Source organism: Microtus oregoni, unplaced genomic scaffold (assembly GCF_018167655.1).
Source record: "Microtus oregoni isolate MIOR12 unplaced genomic scaffold, Mior012 000077F_ref0000221, whole genome shotgun sequence".
Taxonomy (NCBI): Eukaryota; Metazoa; Chordata; class Mammalia; order Rodentia; family Cricetidae; genus Microtus; species Microtus oregoni.
In genome coordinates this window covers 1,450,459-1,464,596 of record NW_024544029.1, presented here as the reverse complement: position 1 = coordinate 1,464,596, position 14,138 = coordinate 1,450,459, and the positions used below count along the sequence as shown (strand labels likewise).

General features: G+C 41.8%; 1 protein-coding gene across 2 annotated transcripts in view; it reads left to right on the top strand.

Moving 5' to 3' along the window:
* Dbx2 (developing brain homeobox 2) overlaps positions 1–6,426 on the top strand; it is a 31,868-nt gene extending 25,442 nt beyond the window's left edge. For both annotated transcript variants that reach the window (XM_041642697.1, XM_041642696.1), the window contains one exon: positions 2,831–6,426. In XM_041642697.1, the coding sequence (XP_041498631.1) occupies positions 2,831–3,151 (321 nt within the window). In that variant the 3' untranslated portion in view covers positions 3,152–6,426. The remainder of the gene's footprint in view (positions 1–2,830) is intronic.
* The last annotated feature ends 7,712 nt before the right edge of the window (positions 6,427–14,138 follow it).

The following is a 14,138-nucleotide window of genomic DNA, read 5'->3' as shown; positions in this document are numbered from 1 at the left end:
CTTTATCATCTTCAGTGTTTTATGATTTGCTTTAGAAAGAACTTGTGTCCTCAAGACTATAATTACATTCTCATATATTTTCTTCTAGGACTTTTGTAGCTTTCTTTTTATGTTTAGCTATTTAACCCACTTGGAGTTGTTTTTGTGCCGGTTGAGAGAGGTTTGACTCATGTGTAGTTCACTAAATGTATGCATTTGTCCATTGATTGTGAAGAAACTATTTCATGGCTTTTTACTAAGAGATTACTCAAGTCAAGCTCTGTCTCTGTATCCCATTGTCACTCTCTCTCCATGCACACCACACACACATGCAAATACTCACTCACACAGACATGTGAACATAGGCACATGCACACACATGCACACACAGAGACACACAAGCACTCACAGATACATATACACAGACACACAATGCATATACATAGACACACATGTACACATGCACACACACAGACATTACACAGACACACAGAAACACACATAGACACAAACACACAGACACACAGATGCACAGGCACATATACACATATACACACAGACGCATACACATAGACACACATGTACATATGCACACACAGACATTACACAGACACATACATAGAGACACATACAGACACACAGACATACACACAGATACACACATGACACATACACACAGAGATACACACACACATGCACACACAGATATACACAGACACACACATACACAGATACACACAAAGGGAGACATAACACAGACACACCACAGACACATATACACAAACACACAGAGACACATATATACACAGATACACACAGACATACATAAACACATACACACAGACACACACACAGACTCACATAAACAGACACATACATGCAGACAGACTCAGAGATACACAGAGATACACAAACACAAGACACATGCAGACACACATGCACACATGCATACATACAGAAACACATACACACAGACATGCGTGCACACACATGTGTGCACTAAAAAAAGAAGAATGAAAGAAAATGAGTGCATTGAGCAAAGCAGACACATCCATGGGAGCAGCACTCGCCCAGTGAAAATGCACAAGGAGAACTTGGCAAGCTCTCCAGGCGCAATGGCCGCTGCTAATTATAAACACAGTCAGAGTAAAAGCGAGTGTCCTGGCATGCGAGCTTTAGCTATTTTCTTAGCAAAAGCTGTACTCTGAGCATCGTAGCTGACACAGCGGTCATTGACACTAGGTTTCCGGGAGTCGATGTCCTGTGCAGTCATTTAAAAGGAAAAGTTGAAGAGATTATTTAGTCAGTGTAGAAGGACCATCTTCAATTTTGTTTTTATGTGTGTATGTGCACACCCGTGAGTGTGTGTGTGTGTGATTAAAAGTAGCTTTAGGCTGACGTCAAACTTCCTAACCCACCAAGGATGGCCTTGACCTCGGATCTTTCTGTGTCTACCTCTTGAGTGCTGCGGTTGCAAGCATGTGCCACCGTGTTTGTGTTGTGTGGTTCTGGGATTTGATGTGGGTCTCACACATGCTAGGGAAGCACTCTATTAACTTAGACGCATCTCCAGCCCTCTTGCTTATATATTTTAATAACAATTTTCTTGAGTAAAGTTTTTTTCTAATGGAAGACTTTTACAAATCACTGTTGAATTTGTTTGCTGACAGTTCCATACAAGTACATAGTATCTTCTGAGGCCTGTCGTGCCCACCCTTTTCTAGTCCCTCTCTTTCTGTTCCCCTATTTGCCCTATAACCTTCCAAGCATTTATTTTTTGAGACCCACTGAGTTTAACTAGGGTTTTGTTGTTGTTTCAAAACGAGAGAGTGAATTGTTAGTGCAAAGATGTAGTGTAGCGACAATGATTGTTCCTGCTTTTAAAATGTCAGGGAAGCAGTTGGGGAGTCTTCTGCTGATGGATGACTGGGTGTCTCGTGAATAGGGCGGTTAATTGCAGAGTCAAGTTGCGGTGTGGTGGTGGGGGAAGTTATGATTCAGATCAAGCCACCTTCTGGGTTAATTACAATCAATTCTTATTTATAGAAACTAATTATCATAGTTGAATAAATCCTGGGAGTAATCAAAACTTGGAAGCTGCATAAAGCCCACATTTATCAAAGCATTACAAAATGTATTGTTAATTTAATGTTAAAAGCTTGTGGTGAAGTCTGCGTGTCAACACAGCCTGATAGCAGGGCCTAAAGTTCTTCACTTTGCTCTGCTGTGTGATCTTGTGTTGGTTAATCCTGCCAAACCCCAGTATCCTTAAATGTGAAATGAATATCTCATCAAACCATAAAATCATCTGCACACACACACACACACACACACACACCTCATACTCACAACCTGCAATACACAGATGTGTATAATACACATATACAAGCACACCACGCACACATACACACCTTCCCCCATGTCAACCAAACAACACAGCATAATATCCCCCAAGCCAAAATGCACGGGTGCTATACTAGTCAGTTTTTTCTTGAATAAATGTATTAGCATAGATTAAATAATGTTTTAAAATACTTAAAACTAAATTAATTTCAAAATCCACCAAAAATAAAGAATGTGATCGCTATACCATCTGTTTGGAGGTGTCCATGGGATGTTATATGGATCTCTTAGGTGCTTCTGAAGGAACCCACAGGAAAAGCCACAGGGACGGATGTTCCAGTTAGGCTCTCAGAGTAGGGAATTCTGTAGAATGTGCAGTAGAAGACATTGACCATTGAAAATGCAGTTGCCTAGCATGTGTGAGGCCAGAATAAAAGAAATAAGTAAAACACCTAAGTGCTATACTTGGAATAAGTGGGTTTTTTTTTCTAATTATTTTTATCCGTAGGTGAAGATTTGGTTTCAGAACAGAAGGATGAAGTGGCGTAATTCCAAAGAAAAGGAAGTGCTCTCCAACAGGTGCCTCCAAGACGCGAGCCTTCAAGAAGACCGCCTCGCACGGCCTGCTGTGGGATTCCCTCCTCCGTGCCCGGCAATATGGGAAGTCTCCCAGCCGCACTCAAGTCCCAGCTGGAGGGAGAATTCTCCAGAACCCGCAGAAAGACTGACCCAGGAGAATTCAGGGGTACCCGAAGCAAATTCACTCCGAGGTGCCTTGTATTTGTGTCCTGAGAAGGACGCTGGAGACAAGGATAGACTCACTATCTGAAGGGAGTATGCTCCATGCTCATCTAAAAGAACCCGTAGCCTGTAACGTTTGGATTAAAGCCAGTTAGTGTGTGTCTCAACACTGCCTTAAACTAACAGCTTGGCGTGATACCTGAGCTGATGCCTTAGGAGAGCCAGGCTGCTGTTTCTTATTTAGCCCTAGACCAAGGCTCAGTGTATAAATGGAATAGAACCTCCCAGAAGGTACGGTAGGACCAAAAGAATAAAAGCTAGCATCGACCCACAGCCTGCCCTGAATATGTGTACATATGTGTGTGTCTGTGTATATGTATGTAAATGCACATTAAATGCCTTAGCAGAAAGCAGTTCTCTCCAAGTTTTACATGGAGAAAATCCATTTTCTTTTTATATGGAGAAAGTCTGAGCAAATATTAATTTTTCAAATAATGTAAAATTTGAGCTTCGATATCATACAATTAATTATGTTTGTAAAAATTCTCATCTTCTGGCCTTTTTTGGCATCCTGATGTAAGTGAACTTGAGCATGTCAGCAGTCCTAATTGAACGAGCCATGGTTAGATGAATTGAAGATAGACGAGACGAACTCAACAGGAAACTGCAACTTTTGAATGTAGTTATCAGTATTTCTAGGTTTCAGGTGAGGCTATCAGGGAGGAAAGAGCACATTTAGGTGTGAATTGGCTTTTGCTAGTCTCTTCTCTTTAGGGGTTATCCTAGACCAGGGTTTTCTAAAAACATGCCTGAGTGGAAGTCAATGTCAGATAACGGGTCAACATTCAGTATCTTTGTGAACGTCTGTGCTATCTAGTTTGTGATCAGTGGCCAAAAAGCCAGATTACTGTGTCCCCATTCTTAAGCTGTCCCTGACAGGACTGAAAAATCAGAGCACTGACGGGCTCCATGCTCAGTGCTTAACCCAAACTGCATACGGCCTGAATTCCCCACCTAGTTCATACTACATCTGTTGTGTGGTTTTCTATATTAACAGACACCACCCAGATGTTTTGTGATTACACTGAAATAGTCTTTGTATAAAGTCATATTTCTGATAATGATTTTCTTAGTTATCCAAGAATATTAATTCTAAGTTCATTCAAAATATTGTTTTACTTTGCAGGAAATGAAGTAAAAAAAAAAAAGACACAGCATGGTTTTGACTGAGTTTTTGAACAAGCGGTACAGCTCGAAGTCCTTTATGGGACATCCTGTTAGTGAGCAAGTCAAGAGCTTCTGGTCTGCTCACCTCGACTCTGGGTTCCAAGGCTGTGGTACGCAGAAGGGAGAATATTTACGAAGATAGCAGTTGTGATTAGCATCAGGAAATTATGGCTTACTGAACGGAGCCTGGATTGGTTCGTTAGCTGGTGCCTTTGCCACCTTTGTGCTTCCTGAAGGTTGTCTTCGAGCTCCCTTGTGGCAAGTGGGAGTCAGGGATCTGACGACTACATTTTACCATGTTTGCAAAGTGAGAACACAGCGTCCTTTCTTTAGTCCTGACCTTATTGCGTTTGTAGGCTGCTCTGTATTGCCAGTCTCTGTGCTGAGCATTTAGGCTCTATTGGCTCATATAGTCCCCATGGTCACAGCCCTGTGACGTAGACAGTCTTACTGATCAGGGTTCCTGTTACTCCACTGAGGCAGCTGAGGCACTGCTGTGGGCGTGATCACCCAGAGTCACGGGGCTAGTGAAGTAAGGGGTCTATGCTCTGGCAATTTGGTTCAGCCCTGTGGGGCCTGCAACACCATGAGTACAAGATGCAGGTGAGAAGCATCTGGGAAACTGGTAAGGTTTCCTGAAGGGCAGCGGGAGTGCACTGTATCTTATAGCCTCGGGAACCATATTCTCATCAATATTCTCCTTTCTATTCGATTTTGAAGTTTAGCTGAAGAATTGTCAATCCATGGACTCTAGTCCCAGAGAAGTACCTCAGCGTGTGATGGGTGCGTCCTTGTTTTCACTGTTCACTGATGAAAATCATGAAGGGTTTATTTGTATGTGGCTGTTATATCTTGAGAATAACTTGGAACTTGAATGAGAGAGATTTGTCAAGGTCATTTGATTATCCAGGTTGTAGAAATCGGTGAGTTGCTGCTTAAATAACTTTGCCTCAGGACCTCTGAGACTCAGTAGAGCTTCTCCATTTAGGACTGGTCTGGTGCTCAGATATGCAGGTCAGTATTTTAATTGTCTTCCACCCTGCAATGTGTCCAGGCTTAGGAAAGCCACACCCTAGAAAGAGAGTTTTCTGGAGCATAGTGATAGTACACACACATGTGCCCTCACACAAGCATATCCATGTACATGCTGGGTACCCTTCCATACAAGCATAGACATAGTACACACACGTGTGCCCTCAGACACAAGCATATCCATGTACATGCTGGGTACCCTTCCATACAAGCATAGACATAGTACACGCATGTGTGCCCTCAGACACAAGCATAGTCATGGTAAACACTTGTGTGCCCTCACACGCAAGAATAGGCATAGTAGACATGTGTGCCCTCACACACAATATAGTCTTGGTACACACATGTATGCCCTCACAAGTATAACCATGCTACACACGTGTGTGCTTTCACACAGAGCACCTCCACAGTACACACATGTATGCTCTCACAAGCATGGCCATGCTGCATGTACATGTGCTCTCTCACACACAGCGTAGCCATGGTACACACAGCCTTTCTGCCTTTTCTTTGCATCATCTTGTCTGGATTGGAGTGAATGACTGAGCCCTTGCTAGAGAGATCTCCCTTCTTATCCTCTGTGGACCCCACCCCCACCCTGGCTTTGTGGGAGCATTTTCTGTTGGACAGTTGCAGATACTTTCCTGGAAGTGATAGCATGTTCGTATATTCCTTGTCTGCTTTCCAGAGAAATTCTGCTTGTATTAATACTACCAGGACCACAGAATCCTGGAGAATGAAATACTGAAAAAAAAATCACCTCAAAAGGCATTTTCAATTGGTTTGTATATAGATGAAATAAATGTATCTTTTAATATGTAGGGATTAGAAATATATAAACAGGTTGGAGATGATCTTAGACTTTGGAGACAATAAAGATGGTTACCACTAATGTTTAAAAGACATCTCTGTATTTTTAATAATAAACAAGAAAACCAATTATTTAGTCACGTGATCCTCAGGATTTAAAACTCACTCTCATGACCACATTGCGACTCCCAGACTCCTCTAGCATACCCTCCTCCAGCATCCAAACTCTCACTTGACTCCCCCAAATCAATACATGTTTTTTTCCCTCTAAATATAAAATTATAAATATCCTATACCCTCAACAACATTTCTGATATCTCCATTTCTAAACTGCACTCTCCCTAGTGTTCAGTAGGACCCAGTGATTCTGTGAAGGTCGTATGGACTTTGACACAATGAAACATAGTCCATGTGTTCTAAAGTTTGCTGGGCTGTAGCTCCAACTACTTGAAGTCTTCCCCCAGTGTTTTTCTTTCTTTATTTCAGTATCTACTGGGTATGATGCATGAGCCATTTTCCTACTCTCAATATAGATAAATCCGAGGAAGAAAAAGGGTCCTTGTTTTCCAAGAGCATCTAAATTAGTTGCCTTGCCATATAATGTTTGACATCATCCGTGTTACTCCTGGAAGGCTCCAGTAATTTTAAAGAAGAAAGCTAGCATCCTCCAAACCTCACCTCTCTTTGCAATGAGACACTCTTAATGCTCTATTTATCAGAAAGCACACGACATCCACCATTCCTCCCAGATCCTATTGTCACAAGAGTCAGGAGTCAGAATGGCTTCCAGGAATAATTTACTAGCTACCTTTGTCCACAGTGAACCCGGTCTCTCTCTCTCTTTTTTTTTTTAAGCCCCTATAGAAGAGAGGAATGTAAGTGGGAGAGATTAGAGTGATGCATTCTTGAATATATAAGGAAACTGCTGAAGGATTAATTTATATCTTTTTCAAATCATTTCTCAAACAAGTATTTACCACAATGACATGGTACCCAATCCACAATGGTCCTATTACTTTGTTACACTGTGTTATTTTTTTATTTTTTTACTTTTTGGGTTTTAAATAAATGCAGTTGAAAGCAACCAACAAAGTAAAAGTCATGAAATTCCAGTAGACAGTCCTCTTGAGAAAAAGAATTTTCAGCTATGTTTTAATGTGTGAGCATGTAAATGCATATGCTTAAACAGGTCTGGATTGCAGTGTCTGTCCAGTTCCCCGGCTCTTTGAGTCTACTTGTTCCCAGACCATTTCCCCACATCATTATAAATTACTCAAAACTATGATGACTGCATTGTTCTACTGTAGCTATTTTAGTTCTTGGGTAAACCCTGGAATGGGCCAGAAGATGACAGGATGTGGAAAGAATGACCACCGGACCCTACTCTTGAGAGAAATGATCTATTGTGTTTTTAATAAAAATCTCATCAGATGAATGAAACTTGGTCTTATACTCTCAGGGGTCTTCAGTGTAAAGGTGTACCAAACATACTGAGGGGGTAGTGTCCTCTAAAAACCCACTCTGAAGCCTATCTGAATGTACTCTATCCATTTAAAGTCCAAGCAGATGGGCATACTTGGCCTTCAACAGAGCCAGCAGCAGAGTAATAGTATGACGTGGTAGTCTACTTCTCTCTGCGTATGCTTTGCGGTCAGCTTGCTACACTACCCAGCTGTGTGTATTATTGAGTCAGTGTTTGAGTCAAAGTGAGTAGGATTCACACTCCGAGTCATGTCCTCCGCCATCGCTTTGAATGATTCAATAAGGCTGGTGTGCCCACCTTTGCCATCGCTTTGAATGTTTCAATAAGGCTGGTGTGCCCGCCTCTGCCATCGCTTTGAATGATTCAATAAGGCTGGTGTGCCCACCTCTGCCATCGCTTTGAATAATTCAATAAGGCTGGTGTGCCCGCCTCTGCCATCGCTTTGAATGATTCAATAAGGCTGGTGTGCCCACCTCTGCCACAGCTTTGACAGATTCAATAAGGCTGGTGTGCCCATCTCTGCCACAGCTTTGACAGATTCAATAAGGCTGGCGTGCCCAGCTCCACCATCACTTTGAGTGATTCGATAATGCTGGTGTACCCACAGTGTGTAGAACTAGCGCAGTTTCATGGTTCTTTTCTCAAGGTCGCTTAAGTAATAAAAATTATGGGTTTTCCAAGAAGTGTTTGAGATCAGAACATTCCAAGGTTACCAGAGAGATAGGGAACCTTGAGTATTACTCAAACACAAAACAAAACCATCCAGTCCTTCATATTAACTGAAATTGAAAAATCAGGCATGTCGTGTTTGAACAAGATATAGTGGTATAATTAATGCACGAAGTATACACACACACACACACACACACACACACACACACACAATGGTATTACTGGAAGGAGAGGACCCTACCAGCTCCTGGTGACTCATGATTTAATTTACATGATTCTACCTGACTCTCTTAAGATGGTGTCCCCTAGATGTTCTCTTCTGTGTCACAGTTTTTTCTCTGCCTTTCCCTTGTAAGGGCATTTGCCATTGGATTCAAACCAAATCCAGAGAGATCATGTCTCAAAATCCTTAAACTTGATTGCATCCCCAAAGGTATTCTTCTCAAAAGAAGTCAGATTCACAGGACTCAGTGTTTAAACATGGTCGATCATTACAGGACCAGTGTATTTTATCCCAATGTATATCATAGTAAAAGGTCTAGAATCAATAAAAGTGAGGGACAGCCTGCCTTGGCATTCCTCTGATGCAATTTAGCTTGCATTGCTTTAATTTAAGCTTTTGTATCAGCCAAGCAGTGCACTACTTGTAAGGATATTTGGGCAGGATATTTTTGTAAAATTACCTTCAGTTTGGATTTTTTTTTATGCACAGGAAAAGTTTAAGAAAATGCAATACTAATTTTTTAAAGCCCTCACATGGATTCCAGATGTTGACGATTTAATCCAAGAAGGTGTTTCCTTATTATACAAATGTGGTAGACATAAAAATTTGGCATTGTTTAATTTATGACTCACACATGAACCATTGTTTTTGTGATATAGTTATTTTAAGTAATTCATAAACTAAACAATGCCAATATTTTAGACACATACCACATTTGTGTAATGAGGAAACACCTTCTTGAGTTAAATGGCCAACATCTGGGATCCATGTGGGAATTTCTTTGAAATTTTAAATAAAGACAAATTAGTATGTCATAAAACCAACATGGCAAGTCAGAGGTGCAAGGATCTGGTAATCAAAGACGAAGTAAATGTAGTACCACACTGTGGCTAAGGGAATGTGAATTCAATTGACAGAAAGAGCCAATAGTGCTTTTCCAATGCTGGTGTGAAGATGAAGCCCATGGAGGTGTAGAGAGAAATGCAATCTTGAGCAATGTTCATTCAGGGATTGGAAACCAACTCAGTTCTATGCTTAGTAGAAGGAATCTTCTTCCAAAAACCACAACAAAGAAGCCTGGAATGGGCTTCAAGTAACACCACGTGCTTTCTAAAACAGACAGAGAAAGAGGATCAGCGGGAGAGGCTGGTGAGGTAATGCAGGAATTATGTCAAGGAAAAGGAACTGACCTCCTGGGGAATGCCGCTGGTGTGTAAGACGGAGGCAGAGGAACAGCCCGAGAATTGAGCGACATGGAGGGTGATGATGGCTTTGAGATAATCAACCTTAGAGTAGTAAGGAGCAAAAGTCAAAGCACTGTAGTGCAAGAGAGGATGGAAAGGGAGAAGGAGGACAGGACGAGATACGTAAAATGTGTGAAGCAGTTGGCCTGTGAAGGAGTGGAGAGAGAGTGGAAGCTGGATGGGATTGCACAGTAGAATCAGATGGACTCTTTCTTTGTTTCTTTTGTTGGGAATTACTAGACAGTGTGAAAATGAGGACGGGTGGCTTTGTTAGCATGGGACGGCAGCAAGGTCGGAAAGGGTGCAAAGGAGTAAGGTGTGGTGATGGTAAAAAGCCATTGGATGAAGAGCCCCTGTGCAGAGCAGACCTTCCTTAGGAGGGGAGTTGTCAAGTGTAGGGCCCTTTGATGGAGAGAGGGAGGAGATGATGGCTCGTCCAACCTGTGACCTGTGAAGTGTGAAGCAGAGTCATCCCCTGAGAGAGAGGGAAAGGCTAAGAAAGGCCTGGGATCTCAGGGAGGAGAGGAAGTGAAAGAGGAGGGGAAGCGTATTTGAGCAGCTGTGTAGGGCTTCTGGGATTCATTGAGTACCTACGTCTGATCTGTGATCTGAAATGAAGCAAAACACACATGCATTTTTATACTAATAGTTACATATAATTGCATATAGGAGGAACATAGACTGACAACTGGGATTTTGATGGCAGTGTATTGGAGCTGGATAAGAAGTAAGGGAGATGAGGGCCTTTGTCGGCAGACTGTGCGAGGTTTGCTGGACAGGAGAGGTGCTGACCCAGGCAGGGGCCATTGTTAGTGAGAAAGTGCTGAGGTTGTGTGTCATGATTGTTCTGGAGAAAGCGAAGATTGTGAGCTGTCTGGGTATATACACTGTGGTCTAGCAATTGGAAAAGTTAATGCCTGAGATCAGGAGTTCTAGAAATAATTCAATGTCTAGTGTCAATGAGGTCTTTGAATTCTTTGAATTAGGAGAAAAGGTCTAATAGGATGGAGAGGAAAGTTACTCACGGCAGAGAGAGATTGGGGCCCTCTTACCACTTCTTTTCTTTCCTGTGCATGCAAGTGGAAGCCTCCTGTGGATGTTGGGAGTCTTCTTTGATCACTCTTCCACTTTGTTCTTTTGAGGCACGGTCTCTCAGTGCTATCCAGAGGTCATTGTGTAACAGCTTGCTCTGTGGATCCCTGCCCATGCCTTCCAAGGTTGGAATTAAAGCAAGGCTGCTATATTCACCTAGATTTTCTATGGTTTCTGGGGATCCCTTGTTTTTATAGGAAGAACATGGAATCATCCCTCCAGCTTCATCACTATTTTGAAGTCTAATTTTGGTGACTTTTTTTTTTTTTATGAAATGGCTTCTACTGAATTCTCATTACATTCTATCTTCACTCTAAACAATATTAAATTTATGCATGTTCTCTTCATACTCTTTGTTTTGGCTTTAGGGCTTTGCCTGTGTGTGTGTGTGTTTCATTCTACATAATAACTTAACTGCAGTGAACCCCATTTTAGTGCTATATAGATTTCTGAGGGAAGAGCGTTCCAGACAGAAGAAATAGTCATTGACAGTATCTTTACTGATTAGTCTCACTGCCAACTTCGTGCAATCATGGATCACCTGAAGAGAGAGGCTGAATGAGGAATTATCTAGATCAGATTGGTCTGTGAGGATGTCTGTTTTAACTGTGCATTGATGTGGGAAAACCAACTCTGAATGCGGGCAGCACCATCTTATGGGCTAGGTTCTGAATCCTGAGTGCTAATCGATCAAGGATACATTTGATTTCACTCTGCTCTTGATGGCGGCTGTGATGTGACTGACTGGTTAAGTTCTCACCTTGGCCACCTGAAACGATGTACTCTAACTTAAAGTTGTAAGCCAAATAAACTCTTTCCTTCCTTCAGTTGCTTTTGGTCAGAGTTTTATCACAGCAACAGAAATGAACTAAGTTCAGTATCTAAGAGAGACAATGGAGTCCATAGGAGCAGGTATTGGTAAGTGGGAATTTTATAATATATTTGGTTCACAGGACAGCAAAGAGGGCAGTGTGACTGTAAGTTATGAAAAGTATGGAATGTGTTACAGGAGGCCAGAGGTTAAGGGACATAGTCTAGAGTAGTGAAAGGTCTTTGCCTCTTACTGTAAATGAGTGAGAAAAGGGGCAGGAAAATAATGTGAGTTTCTAAGTTTTTAAACAGGCAATTTGTTTAGAAGAGACTAAAAAGAGAAGGGTGGTAGGAAGTCAGTCAGGAGCATCATGGAACCTTCAGAGGAGAAAATGGTCATTTGGAACCATAACAAAAACATGGTTGGTACCAAGAAGTGGTTGAATTCTGGATAGATTTTAAAGACAGAGCCAAACACATTACCTGACATCATGATGGTGATATGGGATAGGAGGATCAAGGGCCAAGGGATTTTTCTGGGCTCATGGAGGGAGAGAATCATCCTTGAAGTGAGTTCATAGGGGAGCATGTCAGTTACGTTTTAGATATTCTGGGTTTTGAATGCCATTGAGCGCTTTCGGGGGGCTGTGCAGAAGGCAGCATGATATATAAAGTGTAGACTTCAGGAGGTGCTCCTGTGTCAGAGGTAGACATTTGATGTCATTAGCATACAGGTAGCTCTCGAGTTCTGAGGCTGGAAGAGGCTATTAAAGGAAAGAGTGGATACAAAAAATGAGGAATGAAGACCTGTGGCTGAGACCCCAGGCTTTCTCCAAGTTGAAACCCAGAAGCAGAGACTGAGGCTCAGAAAAACAAATCTGTCCAGTGAGAAGGAGGTCAGGGGGCTTGGTGTCCTTGAATGCAACAGGAAAGGTGACTAAAGGAGAAAAAGATGGGCACCTGGGTCGGGGTTGAACACAGTAAAATAATAATTCAAGAGCAAGCCCCAGATACAGACATGCATAGAAGGACTTGACAAGAACAGTTTCAGCGAAGCAATGATGTCTGTGAAAGTCATAAACACACTATTTGAGAATAAGAAGGAGAGGCAGCAGGAGGTAGACTTTCACCATAAAGCTTGGAAAACCGAGGGGAGAAAAAAGAGGGGAAGGACTTCCAGGAGCAGCACAGGTCACAGCTATGGTAACACTGATAATTCTCCCACACAGTGAGATGGGAGAAAAAAAGCTCATCAGAAGAAGATAAAGAAGCGAAGATGTGCAATGCTCAAGGCAGGTACAGTGCCTGCAGGAGGACAAGGTGCAGTGCAGGACTGGCTAGGGAGTCAGTGTGGTAAGGGAGTCTGGGAAATGCTTTCAAATTTTGCACCATGGCAAAGATGCCATCCCTGAATGAGGAGGGAATAGAGTCAGTGGAAGTCTGGGTAGGGATGCTGTTATACTTTCTCGTAGAGTCAAGGGTATGGACAGGATTTGATACTTATACCTATAATAGGTTGTGTTTCCCAATATTGCCAAATCTTTACTTATTTTTTTTTTTCATTTGGAGGTGGTTTGGTACAACTGCTGAGACCTACAATAAAAACTCACAGTGTACAGGATTTGTCATGTTGTTTGTACAACAAACTTCTCTTCAATTTTAAGCCAATTTGCTAGGAGTTCTAGGTTGCTTTCTGTGGCTGTGGTTTAAAAAAATGCAAAAACAATAACCCTGATGCAAAACAGCTTAGGGGAGGGAGGGTTTATTTTGGTTCTCAGAATGATACCTTCCTTCACATCTACTTAATATATGAGCTTAGTTTGGGGTGGTACTGCGCATCTGCCACCCTTTTAATCCTCTTGTTACAAGATGTTTTTTGGTAAATAATGCATAACTGAATTTTGTTTTGTCTAATCCCATCTGAAAATGATCATCTTATATTCATCACAATGACTGATTATTTTGAATAATTTTTGAAGTGTTTTTCCTGCTTGAACAGCCTCTTAAATCTCTCTCCACAGCGCAGAACTTTTCTCTAACATTACAGCATTTCCTTCATACCAATAAGAATAACTAGAAGTCCTCAGGCAGATGTCTAGCTTTTGGAATCCTGTCTCACAAAGGATAAAATTAGAAGATGTTCCTAGCTCACCTTTTACTCTCGGGGAAGCAATGTGACCTGGAATTTCCCATTCACATTCAGCCGTAGAATATATTGGTTGCCTAGTCCCTGGAGGATTAGGAATAATTCATTTTACTAGTAGGTTTGAAAGCATGAAATTCAGCAAGATGGTGGTGTGTGCTGCATGACCACGTTCCTTACATGATGGTTGTAGCGTCTAACTATGGCATGGCATCTTTTTTTTCCCATGAGACCCATTCTATTGGCCCTGCCAGAAGATTCTGAGCTTTTTCAAATATTTTCATATTGGTAGGCAGCTGTAATAAAGCTGCCTATACAAGACATGTTTTGGGGATGCAG